General features: G+C 35.1%; 2 protein-coding genes across 6 annotated transcripts in view; both read right to left on the minus strand.

Annotated features, from left to right (window-relative positions):
* Positions 1-3,858, minus strand: part of LOC131001254 (uncharacterized) — a 16,837-nt gene extending 12,979 nt beyond the window's left edge. For 3 of the 5 annotated variants that reach the window (XR_009093892.1, XR_009093891.1, XR_009093890.1), the window contains exons 1-3: positions 3,458-3,843; positions 2,036-2,628; positions 1,870-1,963 (exon numbers count right to left, since the gene is read on the minus strand). Coding sequence is in view for 1 of the 5 variants with exons in the window: in XM_057927592.1 (XP_057783575.1) it covers positions 2,104-2,628; positions 3,458-3,826 (894 nt within the window). In the remaining 4 variants the exon portion in view is untranslated. Of the gene's footprint in view, positions 1-1,627; positions 2,629-3,457 lie in introns of those variants that run through there. The other 2 variants (XR_009093889.1, XM_057927592.1) reach the window with 2 other exon arrangements.
* A 1,781-nt stretch (positions 3,859-5,639) lies between these two features.
* On the minus strand, positions 5,640-12,440 carry LOC131001255 (uncharacterized). Its single transcript, XM_057927593.1, has 15 exons — positions 11,883-12,440; positions 10,625-10,777; positions 10,409-10,525; positions 10,188-10,272; positions 9,820-9,928; positions 9,651-9,718; positions 9,450-9,575; positions 8,448-9,382; positions 8,158-8,358; positions 8,007-8,067; positions 6,968-7,081; positions 6,650-6,763; positions 6,479-6,565; positions 6,194-6,269; positions 5,640-6,099 (listed from the first exon to the last, which is right to left on the minus strand). Exons 1-14 carry the CDS (start codon positions 12,005-12,007, stop codon positions 6,243-6,245), a joined length of 2,322 nt encoding a protein of 773 aa, XP_057783576.1. The 5' UTR covers positions 12,008-12,440; the 3' UTR covers positions 5,640-6,099; positions 6,194-6,242.
* Between the last annotated feature and the right edge of the window lie 3,916 nt (positions 12,441-16,356).

Consider the following 16,356-nt stretch of genomic DNA (forward strand, 5'->3'; position numbering starts at 1 on the left):
GCTGCCGCCGCAGGAGCCGCCGCCGGTGGTTGACGAGAGGCTGTCGCTGCTCCGGGAGGAGGCTCTGCGGCCCTTCCGCGGCCGCGATTGGTGGGAAAGATCGGATGTGATTGCGTATCGCAGAAATCCTCTCAAGAAATCTTCTTCTTCTTCTTCTCCGGCGGCCTCCGATTCCGGATTCAAAATCTCCGACGCCGCCGACCGGAATCCGTCGAAGAAAGATTACGACGTCTACCGCAGAAATCCGTTGAAGAAATCTGCATTTGCTTCTGCAGATGCATTAAACCCTAAAAACCCTCTCTTGAAGAAACCTGCATTTGCTCCTTCTCCAAAGAGGCACACTTTCTCACAAGATCATAAGCCCAATCTTCACAAAAAAGCAGAAGCTGATAATCCATCAAACCCTAAAACCCCTCTCTTGAAGAAATCTGCATTTACTCTCTCCTCCAATTCAGAAGATAAGAAAAAATCATCAAACCCTACCGAAGATAAGAGCAAGAAATCATCAAAGATTGCACAAGGCGATCGTGAATCCCCTAAAAAGAAATCTGCATTTGCATCTCCGAGGAAGAAAACCCAAAGATTATGGAGGCTGATCTGAACGATGACGGAGACGGCGATGAAGAGATCAAGGTGTGGAATCTGCGGCCGCGAGTCGTCAAGAACAAGTCAAAGAGTAAAGCTCAGCAGCAGCTGAGGAGCGGCGGCGGCGACAAGAACGAGAAGGAAAAGGAAAAAGAAAAGGAAAATTCACAGACGGCGTTTGGGGCCGTCAAAACGCGGGGGTGGATTTGTTTAAAATTAGTCACGTTGAGGTAGTAAACAGCGCTTACCCTGAGTATAGGGTTCTATTTGCGATAAGGGCCCCAACGTTGGGGTTGGATTTGGTACTTAACCCTATATTGATACATTGATTGGGAATGAGATTCAGGGTACCACATTTTATATCCCACTTTGTGTCCCATTTTTAATTTTGTGTTTTATATATATATATATAGGGTGCGGTTATAATGAGAACCACACTTATCCTGAGAACATAAGAACCATTAAAATCAATGCATCTACTATATAAATTAATGCATTCGCTATTAAATTTAATGCATCCGAAAATAAAATTTTTTTTGCTCCCTTCAGGATTCGAACCCAGGATCTGCATTCATCCACCGTAGATCTTGATGATCGAATGGTTTAAAATGGTTCTCTGTTCTAATTTTATTTAGTGGTTCTTATTTGAACCTCTCCCTATATATATATATATATATATATATATATATATATATATATATATATATATATATTTTTCAATTTCAACTTTGTATGCTTTAATTTAATTTTGTGATTATTAACTAGGATTTATTCCAATTATTTTTTATCATTTAATTTCACTTTTATTAGCTAATAATAGGTTGATAAATTCAAAATCACGGCATATCCATTTTAAAAAATTTAATTTTAGAAATAAAATTTAAATATAATTCATAGTATTATAATAAATTTTATTTTTATAAAATATATTTTTAAAATAATAGATATAAGCATGGGACATAATGATACACATAAAATTATGGGACACTGGATCTCATCTCGATTGATTGGGGTGAATCTAAGAGAACTACTATTTGAGAAGTAATGCAAAATTAGCATTGTATTTATACCACGCTTACCTCTGTTTTATAGTAAGTGCTACAAGTGAGCATCGTCAGAATAATTAAAAACAAAGATGGGCAAAAAGGTTGGGCTGGCCCGACGGGCCTATCCAATTTTGACGTTATACATAACATGTAACAAACGATAAAAGCAGCAAATCATGAGCGCTATCAAGAAAGCGCGAAGTTGAGAGCAAAATCTGGAAGGGAAAAAAAAACTTACTTAGGCTTTATAACAACACATATGGCGCTGCAGGCCTCATCCTCAATCTACGCTGCTTCGCACAAGCAAGATTCTTCATTTCGGAGGAACCAACCTTGGCAAAACATAGTGATCGAAATGAGTAATCATCCAAATCCAGAGTGAAACAATGGAAGTATTTACCAACCTTTCTGCATAATGTGCTCCCAAAATTTCCACTTTCCAGCTAGGATCATAGAAGCAAGTAAACTTGGACTAAAGCATCTTAGTCCATGTGCTCAAAAATGGGAAAATAGATATCAGCAACCTCAGTAACAAAGGCCCATCACTCTCCCTCAATTTCCTCCTATTCTTTCCAGACGCCCCTCGTGATCCACTCGTTTTTCTTGATGCCCTTCTAGAAGAGCCTCCTACATTGTAATCCATCTCTGAATCTAGCTCGTCCCATCCACCAAAATTGGCCGCAGTCGTACTAGTTGTAGTAAAATCATCTTTTGAACCCCATGATTGATATCCTTTCTGTCTCCTTTGGCTATAAGTATATTCTGGTGATTCCCCCGATCCAGCATCTCTTGAGCTATAGAATCGTGATCCTCGCTTCTTAGCCTTGTCTTTCCGCTTTGGCTTCTTCTTGCCCCGCTTCTGGAACCTTTGTATTGCAAATGCAAAAGTTGACTGCCCAATGGGCAGAGCTAATGCCAGAAGAAAAGCTTTTAGTCCATTCGCCAGCAGCAACGATAATATAATAGGTGGAAGCATCCATCCATAGGATCCAAATACCTGCATAACCAAAGTGCTTAGCCATGAGGTATGGCTAAAGACTATCCCTGAAGATGACAGACTCATTTCGGACAAACAACACGAACCTTACCCCCCCCCCCCCCCCAAAAAAAAAAAAAAAAAAAAAAACTGTAACAATGGAGAAGAGAATTGGAGATTCAACCTCACTATAGAAAGAACTACAAAATTGTGAATGCACCTACAAGTAATCAGTTCAAGAGCAGTGGCCCTAATTTAGTCGAACATGAAGAAATTGCGTTGAAGTTCATGTTTTTATTTATCTTCATCATCTTCAAGCAACTAAAGTTGGTCTATGCTGTTTGAGGAAAATTGCCCCACTCAAATCCCTAGAACTAGATCAAGCTTGCTTTGTTTAGAGAAAATCAATACACGCTCAAACAAATCAGCAATATCTTGATTCACAATTGCAAGAATCCCCAATATAGCTCCACATTTAAAGTCGAAATATGATTCAAGGCTTCTCAATACCTTTATCTACAATCAGTAACAAAATCAAAGTATCAACAATTTCACACATTATACCATTTCAAACTGTACAGAATGGCAACCAGCCTAACTAATGCAGATAATTTCTTCTAACTCTAGATACAGTAACAATCCGTTGCCTTAATTATCACAATTTGATGGTAATTAATCAAAATCGTCTTGCTCAAATTAAGTTATGTTGGAACGATTACGTTAAAGCGCGGTGTAAAGCAAAATCGATACGGTGATTATGTCGCGCTTCAATTGTAAATATATTCACTATTAATTCCAATTGGAATGTCATAGCAAAACTCATAACACATTACAGTAACTTCACGATCACCTTTAAAATCCAGATGCTATCAATGTAATCCTCAAGAGCTCCAACCCACTGCTCGTCGAAATCCTCAATTTCGTCCGCAACATCAGAATTGAAGTCTTTGGTGCTGTAGGATTCAGCGTTGGAGTCCCAACGGCGGCACCGGCGGATATGAAGCGGCCATTGCCGGAGAAGGAGGAGTAACCGGTGATCGGAAACAGAAATTGGGTGGCGATGGAGATTGATAAGGGAGCGCCGGGCGTGTAGGAAGAGGAAAGCACGGTGAGAGGGGGACGGAGGCGCGTAGAGATGAAGCGCCACCTCTGTCACCGCCATTACCACAGATCTCTTATCTGATATCAGTGGAAGAAGATCCACTCCTATTTTGCCCATACAACAATTATTTTTATTTTTATTTTTACCCATACAACAATTATTATAGTAATTATTAGAATCACGTATAAACTATTACTATGTACGTATTAATTTTAGTAGTAGAACTATAATTTTATAATAATTTGGGTCGATTATGTCAAATATTCTGTAATCACTTGCTAAGTTTCTTGTTATAACTTATATGAAAGTTGGTATATTTAACCTAATATTGATCGAACCAAAAATATTTAAACCCTGCAATCCTAATTTGGGGATACTTCATTGAGGCAAGACACGTCAATTTTTTTATGGTTAAAAAAATTAAAAGTTCTAATTTTGTAACAAATCAGAACATATTGACAGTATTGCAACGTTTCAACGATTATACTCCATAAAATTGCTAAAGGGGTATAAATTCGTACATTAACCAACAACCAGTAAATCCATCCATGCACGATGACCATCGAAATTAATTGATATACTTAAATAAATAAATATTTATATTAAATAGAAACAAAATGTAAATAAATGCAAATTATATTTTAATAAATAAATAAAAATTTCATATACTTAACATAAACAAAAAGTTGTAAAAAAAGTAATCGAGAGAGAAAATAATATACTTTAAATTTTGAAATTTTTATAATTTATTTGTTTTAAATTCATTTTTGATGATTTTTATACCATATTAAAGATCTTTTCACGAACAAAAATTTAAAATGCATATTGAATATTTTTTTTTCATGAAACAAATCTAATGATATTTTAAAAAAATTAATAAAAAAGAAGATAGAAAATTTATAGATATTTTTTTCATGAAACAAATCTAACGATATTTAGAAAAAAATTAATAAAAGAGAAGAGAGAAAATTTATTGACGAGTAATAAAAAGTTGGTGGAAGAAGAGAGAGAAAAAATAGAGGGAAAAACTCCTCTTTTATATATTATATAGATTAATTTATTTTTTTAATGAGTTAAATACAATTCTTTGCTTTTATTATTAGGGATTAAGAGTTGTTATACCAAGTAATTTTTAATCTAAGAAAGTATTTCCAGTAATTTAGCACATTATGGGCCTGCCCCAGGTCCATAACAACCAGGCCCGTGTAGCCCGCATATATAGGCCCGGTTTCAGCAGTGAATTACAATTCCAAGCGGAGAAATAAATATAGAAACGAAAGGAAAGCACGTGGCAGAATGAAGACGGTGGCGATGGACTACTTTGGGGAGGCGGAAGAGCAGAGCGGCGGTGTCACGGTGGCGATGGACGTCGATGACGTCGATTCATCCTTAGATCTCTTCGGCGAGGGGCCAATTTTTGACCTCCACCGCTTGGCCGATGCGGATTTCTTCAACTCCTTCCAGGACGATTTCGACGATGAAGACATTAACTAGTATAAACTTCGTGCTTCTCTCCTCCTCCTGTGATTTCATCGCGTTTACATTTGCTTGAAATATGGTGTATCGGTTTTATTTGATAAGTGAATCTATTGTTGCTTGTAAGACCAGCAGCCGTGCTCTTGTCTAATGATGAACTTCTTTAGGGATTTCCGTGTTTCTTTGTGGCTGAATTTGAGCAGAAACCCTAGTTTTGCAATTCGTTTCCATTGATAAATTTGATTTTTTCTATTGGAGCTTTTCTTCTGGAAGATATTACTCATTAGTATGTTAAAAGCATACTTGGAAAACTCAACTCATTTTATGTATGGCCAATTAATAGAATATCATAGTTTTTTGTTCATACAGTGCAACAGTAACCATTCAATAATAATGACCTCAACATATTATCGTATAATTTACTATTTTGCAGTTGTAGCATGTGGTGATGATATAGTGTAAAACAAATTTTTCATTCATGAGAAACCAGAATGTTAATATACAAGGGAATATAGAAAATTGTCCCCTCCTCTCAATATGATCAATCAAGGCATTCTACAGAAATTTTGCCCAAAGAATCCACAATCTAAGCAGCTAAATTTGGCCGGCGACAGTGGCTCTCTCTGTACACAACGTAAAATCCACCATTGCATCACTACCTTTCCTTCTCTACTTTCTAGCATACCTCTTTAGCTCATTGTCAATTGCACAAAAATAAAACTCGCACGAGTTGTTAGATTCAAAACCAACAATCTGCCACCAACATGAAACGCCGTTAAGCTCGCTGGAACAAATCGAAGAAGGCCTTAAAAGACAGATTGGAAGAGAGTTTCTGCGTCATAAAATCGTGCATAAAGAAGAGGCTGATTCTTGTTCTTGTAATAGTATTGCCTCAATTTTATGGTAGACAGCACCTGAGCATTGAAATTACATTTAACATTTATCCTCCACAGAGTATTTATACAACAAACTCTCAAGGTAGTATTGAAAAGGATAGGTCGAGCTAACCGTGATCGAGTTCTGAGGTGCATGATGGAACTCCTTTGAGTAATAACAATCAACCTTCCAATGCAAATGTTGGAACCTTCAACCACAAACCATAAGTTCATATGATATAAGCAATTGAAGAGGAGGATACTGAATGCAGCTTTTGATGTAATAACTAATTAACTATGGTTCAGGTATCAACATATTGCAACTAATTAACTGCTTCAGCTAATGGATTGCCAAAAGCATAATTACATGTAGAAATGGTTATAAATTAGCAAGCGTAACTGCGTAAGCATTCTATACCTCCACCATGTTATCATCAGGAATGCGGGGTTCCTTGGAACTGAAGCCATGTGAACCATCACATTGAAGGATCCTCAGCTTTCCTTCCTGTCACGTTCAAAAGAAAACCATATTTGAAGTAAAAACTGAATCACAAACTTGAAAAACATAATATTTAGTTTTCTTCTTTACCTTGGTTCCGTATACAAGCCCACCTCCAACTAAAGGGTGGAAACAAGCTACATTCACCTCATCCTCTGCACTTGGAAGAACTCGCACAAGTTCCATATCAGAAACTCTGTAGATCTGTAAGATAACCGAAGATCTAAGAGACGTGGAAAACAAACAAAAATTAACACTGAATTCCATGCTCCTCGTGTTCTTGAGCAGGCTTTAGCAAATAAATCTTGTGATGCATCCAAATTCACAATTCTTGAACAGAGCATCCAAATTCACAATACTTGAACAGAGCACAAGCACATCAATATAGTAATTTATGAAGCATCTTACCTCCAGAATAGTGTAAATGGGTACTGTTGTATCTCCATCAATGACAACACTTTTAAGAAGTGAACTATGGCGCCGACCATAGGCAAGTAAAAGATGCTCCGAGGTTGGAGAAAACTGCAATCCCGCAAAAAGGACATAACACTTCAGAATTCCAATGGAAAAACATGCAGATTAATATACATTTGAGCAAACAAAGATTTCAAAGCACCAGCATCATCAAATAAATGACTTTATGTCCAGCTAAGAATGCATCAAACAAATTGATCCAGAGATGCACAGGAGCCATAATTGAAAGCAAGAAACGGAACATCTAGAACCTGTAGAACCTAGCTAAAGACATGCCAAAGATAGGATATATGTTGGTAGTTAAGTTCTGGCAATTAATGTCATTGTCCTACCCCAGTTAAACCCAGCTTCTCCTACATTTATTTTATTTAGCAACGAACTAGATCTCTTCATAAGTGTATGCAAGTAACAACTAACACGTAACACCAAAGAATTACCTTACAGAGAAGACCAACGAAAGAAAATGGTTAAGAATAGAACTGAAAGCCACATATGCACAATATCACCAACCCTAAGTAAATAATGTAAATGCATGTGCTTGTGTTGGCCTAGCGGTAGAGGGGTTAAGGCCCAAGGCCAAGGATCTTGGGTTCGACTCTAGAATGGTGCGGTCTTTAAAATTTCTTTATTTAATTGTTAATTTATCCAAAAAAATAAAATAATGTGGATGCATATTCTACCGTGAAACACAACTCTGTAATGTCTGCAGAATCTGCACCAATTATTAGTAGTATCATAATCAATGCTACTTATCTACTTTAAAATGACATTCTCAAACTTCATCCAATCACTCGAAAGGAATTGAGACATCTGAACTATATAGCTCAGAAGTTCATTTTTAAATGGACCTTCCTACAGATGTTCGAAAGATGACATCATAAACTGACTGGTTTCACCACAAAAACAAAAGAAACAAAAGAAATGTTCAAACTTTAAGTTTATACTTTCAAATAAATCTTGCAAAACAACTAACCTGTATTGAAGTCAAACAGTGAGCAGCTCTGATAGCCCGAGAGGCCAGAACGAAGCCAAATCTACAGGGACAGAATCATCACCACTTCATGAAATTATTTGATTTGGATGATTATGTAAGATTGCAGCAAGAATATAAGAAATAGACTCACGTGGCCTCTTCTAGGGAATATATCCTGAGCTCATACATAACCCGGTGAGCTGAAATCGGATGTCTAGTAGGGGATGTCGAGGCCCCAGTAACATCATGAATTTGGCTATGAAACCCTGGATCAGCATCCGATGTTGGTAGAACACATGCTACACAGACCGCCAAAAATCTTCCACAAGGTGAAAAATGAGCACCCATTTCACTGCAAAAGTACATATCATGTAAGCATTTGGAACAATCCATTGATTTCAAAGCTAACAATTAGGTAATGTCAGCAACAGCCATACATACCTACAAAGTACGGCATGAGGAATTGTTAATCGACATCGTTCTAAATCAAGAGGTAAACATGGATTTGTCACATTATGAGGCCATATTCTAAGCTTTACGGTACAAGGCAACTCAGCAGCTGCAGCTGCAGCCAGTGATGTGGCTACCTCAGACTGGATTTGGTTCATGAAAGGCTGTGAATTGCTCTGCTCAGGTCGGCTATTGTTAATAGCAGTGGTATCTCCAGATCTGGCAGTTGGTATTGCACGGGTGCGTGAAGACTGGTGCCGCGAGCCAGATCTTCCAGGAACCCTTAAATTACCAACGGTACTAGGAATTACTGGAGGAACCACAGCTGATAGGTTCCCTATAGCACTATGGGAAGGCAAACCTTCATTACTGCCTCCATTTTGTGAGTGCATTGCACGTTGGCCGGCTTGGCTTTGACCAATCAACCATCCCTGCAAGAATGGCAGCTCCCAATTTGCTGGGTCACCAAATGGGAAAAATTGATTGCTTCTCGCTTCAACTGGCATATCTGTTTCCATCGCATCCATTGCATGCTCAGAAACAGCATTTCCTGTTTCCCTTGTTGAAAAATTATTTAGCCGCTCATCTTGTGTAGTGGAGCTACTAGATTCTACAGGAGACAATACTAGTTCATACTGTCCAGATGGAGTTGAATACGTGAGCAGTCGTACAGAGGCAGAAGTATCCACCCTTTGTTGTGAAGCACTAGAGCTCATGTCCACATCACTTTGTTGTGAAGCTCCATCGCCTATGCTGATTGAGGGCCATATTAAAAACGGTACAGACATGACAGGAACATCATTTCCTGAATTTGATCGATAATTGGAATGTGCATCTGCCAAATATATAGTAGGAGGAGGGTAGTGCAAGTAGCCACGCGAAGTTGCAAGGGTCATTGAAGGGTCTGATGAGTCAAGATCATTGACCTGGAAAAATCAGCATATCATAAACTGATCACTGAGAATAAAGTTTCTAACAGCCCCAGAATAATACCTCAGCAGTTAAAAGAAATGGTGCAGCGTGTGGGTGGAAATGCACAGCACGGAGCGAACGGCGAGTCTTTAATATGATTGTTGGTGAGGAAGCCTCCCCTCCCTTGTTGTAATGCCACATGTAAAGCTGCCACATAACCAAAGGTTAATCGTGTATAGTCACCAAATCTGAATCAAATGTGCCACAATCTAGATTTCTAACCTTGTGACCAGAAGCAACAGCCAAAATTTCCCCTTGAGCATGGAAAGCAATTGAAGCTATCGGACGATCTACAAGAAGAATATTTCAAGCAATTTGATAAGGCTAAGATGATATCTGAACAGAAACAGAAAAAAAATAGCTTAAACTCAGGAAAGTCTTCAGAAATTACAAAAATCACGTGATCCTATACACTCGGCAGTTTTTGCATCCCATAATCGAACTTCATGGTCAAGACTTCCACTAGCGAGAATGTCTGGATAAAGTGGATGAAATCTAACCTGCAAGAAGTTCAGATAAATGATCAAGCAAGTATTGCGTGTAGGACATGCTCAAACTTGAGCCAGAAATGAAGAGTTTACATAACCTTAGACTCGCAAATAAAAGCAGCTTCTATGGAAAAATCAAGCTATTAATAGTTTACTTCTCTTGCACCCACTTCTCTCATCATGTTTCTTCAATAATTAAGTGTCCAGACATTTTCAGTTATCACAAATGTATCAGATTCTCACAAATTTCCAGATAAGATAACAGCCTTACCACCCAAGGAGTCCTCCGATGACCACTCAGCACTTTTAAGCATTTTCCAGTTTGACAATTGATAATTTTCACCGTATGGTCTCCACTGCCACCATAAAAGTTGTAAGTTGTATGTTTAAAATATCCAACTGAGATTTATATATAACAACATAACATGTACTATATATATATATATATATAGAGAGAGAGAGAGATAACAAGAGAAAGAGGAAGAGAGTAACTGTGTCGATGCAAGTGTCTTTCCATCAGGACTAAAGGCTGCAGCAATTGTTGACCTAGGTGGAGGTTGTAGGGGACAATACTTGGCTGATATATGCAGCAATGACCCTGACTCTGCCCTATAGTCCAAATAAAGATGATTTTAAACAATCAACAATTGTTTACAGTGGACTTGATACAAGCTATAATCCGTATAAAAACAGATAAACCACTGATACCATGAACGAAGTTCTTGTCTTGCGTCTTTGACTGATTCACATCTAATTCTTGAGGTGTCAGCACAGTGACTGGAATCCTGGCCCCAAAATCTTCTGGTTGAACGCTTTGTTTGAGGAGATACCTCTCTCCGAGCTAACAATTGGAATACATTACTGCAGGTGGAAGAAAAAATAGAGAATCAACATGATAATAGAAGCCATCTGGATTAAAAGAAATTGCACATAAGTTCCCAAACTAGGTCATAGTACCCAGCAATAAGCTAGATGCAGCATAACAAAAGGGAGTGATAGCCATAAAAGTCTTAAGAACTGCTTATAACTTTTTCTTCATACGGATTCTGAAAATAAGTCATCCAAGTCAGGCATCTCTTGCAAAAGGCAAAACTTACCAAATCACAAACTGTTAGAAGTTAAGAATAAGAGCATAGGTGCAGAGTAAAATAGTTATAATCCCTGGTAACAATATCTACATGTAAAATGCAATCACAAACATGTAAGTTATCAAATGAACATTTAATCACTTTTTGGAACCTAGAACACAAGAATGACAAAATCTCCAGAGACTATCCAAAAGACTTACTGAAATATAACAAATGCACACACACGAAAAGATAATACACCCCGTGATTCACATATATAGATGGAAAAGTAGACGATGCTCGGCCAGATGTGTAAAAGATCGCTTATCTGGTGACTGAAAATCAATTACCATCAAATTTTATTAATTGTATGACTACAGTTAAGCTGAGAAAACCGAAGCCTTATAGCTGAGGCCCCTTATACTGTCACACAAGAAATCATATCAATACCATAAACAGAAACTTTCTATGCAACAAAGTCAATCCAAATTTGAGAGGGCTTGACTCCCATTCTCTCAACTAGCGCTAACATATCTCTTGAACCATGATTAACAAACCTACAATAGAGTTGCATTAACTAAATTTGACAGGAAATATAGTAGTTTTTTTCAATCCGATTTATGCTTTCTTTCCAAAAAACAAATAATAATTTATCCAACAGCGTCTGATTCAGCTCATTGACTCCGATTCTCTAAGATTGATTACCTAAAAAGATATCTTAAGTTTTCAGCAACACGTAAACTCAGCTCAATTGAAGCATGCACTCATCAAAGATCCCAAAAGAATCATCTAAACAAAGTCGAGAGAGGAAAAAGAAAAGAAACGGAGGACAACACCAATCGAACTCCAGACATGGAGATAATGCGAAATTGAGTTAGGATTGGGGTACAAAATTCAACCTTTGCCTCGGACGAGATTTTTCGGGAGTGCCCGTAGCGATAGGCGGAGGCACCAGCTGCTGGAAACTGGACGACGAAGACGCGGCAGAGGCGGAATCATCCGGCCAGATGGAAGACGACCTCATCGCAAGTAACGATCCGCAATTTCAAATCAACAATTCTGAAATCCTTCTATATTGACAATACGATTATCATCCTAATCCCCCGCGATTCCCGCATAAACGAGGCTTACATGTGCAGGTCTACCGATGAAAATACCGAGCAGATGCCCCTCGATTTCGGATAATTCACGGGATGCTGGCGGAGGGAGATCTCAGAGGCAGGGGCAAAATGGAGAGGGAAATTTTGTTGGTGGAGGCGGAGAGCCGAGCGCGGAGGCGGAGCGAGATTTTCCGGCAAACGGGGCTATGAAATGAAATATTTGATGTAAAGAGGGGAATGAAATGACGGAAATACCCCCGCTAGGGGTTCTGATAGCATCGGCCCACGCGAATATTTTGTCGCGTGAGACAATGCCTCCTTTGGAATTTTGGAAACCTACTAATTTTTTTGTGATTGTTTGTATCAAAAATAGAAATCTATATATATCACTAAAAATTATGCAATCAATCACTAGGTAATCATTTTACATACAAAACCGTGCGTTCGAATTGTGGTTTTCTGGTCCATCAAATCGAATATTAGAAGTCCATATTTTACTATTTAAAATTAAATTGACATCTATTTAACTTAAACTTTATTTACATGTAATTCATAATATAATAATGGGAAAAAAAATCCGCATAAGAGCAACTGAGAAAATTCTTGTATGTACAACTAGGTCTAATTTTGTGGTCCGAAACCGATAGCTACAGAGAAATCTAGAATCCTTGTCAATTCAATATTTTAAAAATGATTGTAAAATTCAAATTTAACAGCTTCCACGAGTAACTCATATTGTAGTATATAAAAGAGTACTAGTGTATAACCCGTCGAAATTCGACGGGACTTTAAATTTTGATTTAAATTATTTATATTAATTTCAATTATATTTGTCAATTAAATGTTCATTTTTTGCTAGAATAATAAAAATACTCTTTAATATAAATTTTGTATAATTTTTTTATATTTACGGATAAAAATTAATTTAAGATCTCATATACCATATAAGCATCATCTCATCTCAACTCTATAAGATCATCAAGAACTCAAAAGACAATAATTAACTTTTGAACGCCAAATTTTTTAGGATTATCTCGTCTGGACCCTGAAACAATATATCTGACTTTTATGCGTCAATCGTTTGAACATCACTATTTGATACTTTAAATATCATAAATTACTTCTAAACATTATTTTCATTAGGAGCTTGAAAGACCAGGACTGACTTGTGAGATTATACAATCTGAAGCTTATAAGATCATAACTAACTTTTAAATATCATCTTGTATGGAGCTTGAAAAACCATAACATGATTATGTGCATCATCTCATTTGGAGTTTAAAATACCATAACTAACTTCTAAGATCATAACTAACTTCTAAACATCATCTTGTATGGAGTTTGAAAAACATAACTGAGTTATGTGCATCATCTCATTTGGAGCTTAAAATAGAATAATTGAGTTTCAAGCATCATTTCGTTTGGGGTTTGAAAGAATAAAATTGGCTAGTATGCATCACCTTGTTTGAAATTTGAAAGACCATAACTAAGTTTTGAAAATCATCTCGTCTAAGGCTTAAAAAATTGATACGAGATTCAAAGTATATTATATCAATTTATTTAATATTTCAATTGGTAAATTTTCATAAAAAAATTCAATGTGTAATCTAATTTTTTAGAAAAAAATTGTGCAATATATCTTATTTTATGACCAAATTAAAATGAAGAAATAATTTATTTAATTACAAGTATTTATTTTTAAAAAATTAAAATTCAATAATTTTTATTTAACCAAATAAATTTGATCAACTTAAATTGACAAAGCAATTCAAATTATTCTAATCTCAATCATTCCACCAATTAACTGTGAGTTTTTGGTTTAGAAAGTAAGAGTATCCTTTTATATAGGTTTTATTTTGGTGAAATCTCATAAAAAATTAATGTGGGATGAGAAGATTTAGATAAATAAGAATTAATAAATGTGATTTTTTTTTGGAGAAATAGGATAGATAAAAATGCAAAAATACGGTGATGCTACATAGGAGTATTCCATATTTTAATTATATATGTGATGATATTAATATTATTATCGTCTCAAACTCATATATATATATATATATATATATATATATATATATATATATATATATATATATAGTGGAGTTGGTGATGGGTTGTTTAGCCCGTCATAGTTTGTCGTCGTTTCTCGGCTGGTGAGTTTGTGTTTGGGTTGGGTTTGTCTGCTTGTGGGGTGGCGAAAGGGTCCGAAACTTCTTAGGGGCAATGGTTAGGCCGGAGTTCCTGAAGTTGTTTCACCTTTCGTTGCCTTTTTGGCTGTCTCTTTTTTCTTGTTTCTTCGTAGACGGGTACTCTTTTTCCTTGTTAAAGTTTTCCCCATTGGGTTTTCCTTAGCAAGGTTTTAATGAGGCCCGGCCCTTAGTCTGCTTCCTGTGCTTTCAAGGGTTTCTTTTTAGGTTCTTTTCTAATAAAATCGCTATTTAATTAAATATATATATATATATATGTGTGTGTGTGTGTGTGTAATATCAATTAATTTCTTGAATTTATTTAAATTTATAAAATATGTATATAAATAAATAAAATACATAAATCAATAATTGGTTAATAATCTCGACAAAATTTACACGAATAATCATCTCGTTGGTAACTCCAAAATATCTATATCCTTAAAAACTTTTGGATTGAATGCAGTATGCAATATATATTGTAATTTTTTTCTTTTCATTATATAAATTTTTATTATTGTAATTTTTTTATTTTTTCAATATGCATTTCAAATATATTAAGTTAAAACTATTTTTTTATTATATTTATAAATATGATAATTGAGTTGATATCAATTTTATATAAATATAAAAATTTAAAGTTTCCTGTGCATTGCACAGTGTGCAAATGCTAGTATTACTTTAAACCTCAAATTATTTTTACACTATCAATTATATCCTTAATTATAATTTTTTTTTCAAACCTTGAATTATTAATTTTGTATCAATTGCACCACTTGTCTATTTTCAAACCTTAAGATAGATAATCTAATGTATTCATGAAGATTGAGCCTTTTATTTAGGTTGTGAATTGATGAAGTTTAGTAAAAATTCAATGTGGGATATGTGAAAACAAATGTAAAAATATCATAAAGTGTAGAATTGAGAGTGAAACAATACTAAATTGTGAAAGTGCCACTTGTGATAGAGAATAGTGAAGAACTATTCAATATGTAGCTTTTTATATAATCAATAGATTATTTATTTAAAATACATCTAAGCATCATTTTATTTATTTTATATGACCAAATTCGGCAATGGTAATTTATTTGAATTCATTTTTATTTTTTAATAGCGAAGTTCAATAAAGATCAATGCAGAAATGACAAAATATCAATGTGGGAACAATGATAAGCTAATATATGAATAAATATTAAGCCTTTTATTAAGATATATCATTGTGAGATTAATGTGAGAATGAAGTTTATTTCAAATTATTTTACATGATCAAAATTAAATTGAAGAAATTATTAATTTCGTATATATCTTAGTATCATTTTCTTTATTTATATGACAAAATTAAATTGAATAACTTATTTATTTAAAATACATTTAAGTATTATTTTTTTATACGACCAAATTCATTTGAATAACCTATTTATTTCGAGAATATCTATACTTTTATTTAGGTTTCCAAATATTGAAATCTAATTATAATTTTCTTAGACTCGAATTATGAAGTTTAGTATAAATCTAATATGAAAAACTATTGCAATTATAAAAAAAATATGGAATACTATTTATTTGAAATACATATCATAAATATTTCTTTATCAATGTTTTCCCATAATTAAATTTTATAGAATATCAATGTGAGAAAGATAGATGGACTAATGTATTCATGGAGATTGACCCTTTTATTAAGGCTATGATTGATGAAGTTTAGTATAAATTCAATGTGTGATAGATGAAAGCAAATGTATAAATGTCATATGCTGTAGAATTGGGAGTCACTCTCCATGAATACATTCCCAATTCTACAGTACCATATGACATTTATACATTTGTTTTCATCTATCCCACACTGAATTTATACTAAACTTCATCAATCGTAACCTTAATAAAAGGGTCAATCTCCATGAATACATTAGCCCATCTATCTGTCCCACAAGTGCCACATAGGATAGAGAATAGTGGAGAGTTCTCTAATACGTAGATAATTGATATAGTACATAGATAAATAACAAAATATAAAAAATCAAATTTAATGTACATATTTGGATATTATACAATTGATTAAACCCATTTTGAATTTATAAATCCATCCC

This window comes from Salvia miltiorrhiza, chromosome 8 (genome assembly GCF_028751815.1).
Source record: "Salvia miltiorrhiza cultivar Shanhuang (shh) chromosome 8, IMPLAD_Smil_shh, whole genome shotgun sequence".
In the NCBI taxonomy this organism is placed as follows: domain Eukaryota; kingdom Viridiplantae; phylum Streptophyta; class Magnoliopsida; order Lamiales; family Lamiaceae; genus Salvia; species Salvia miltiorrhiza.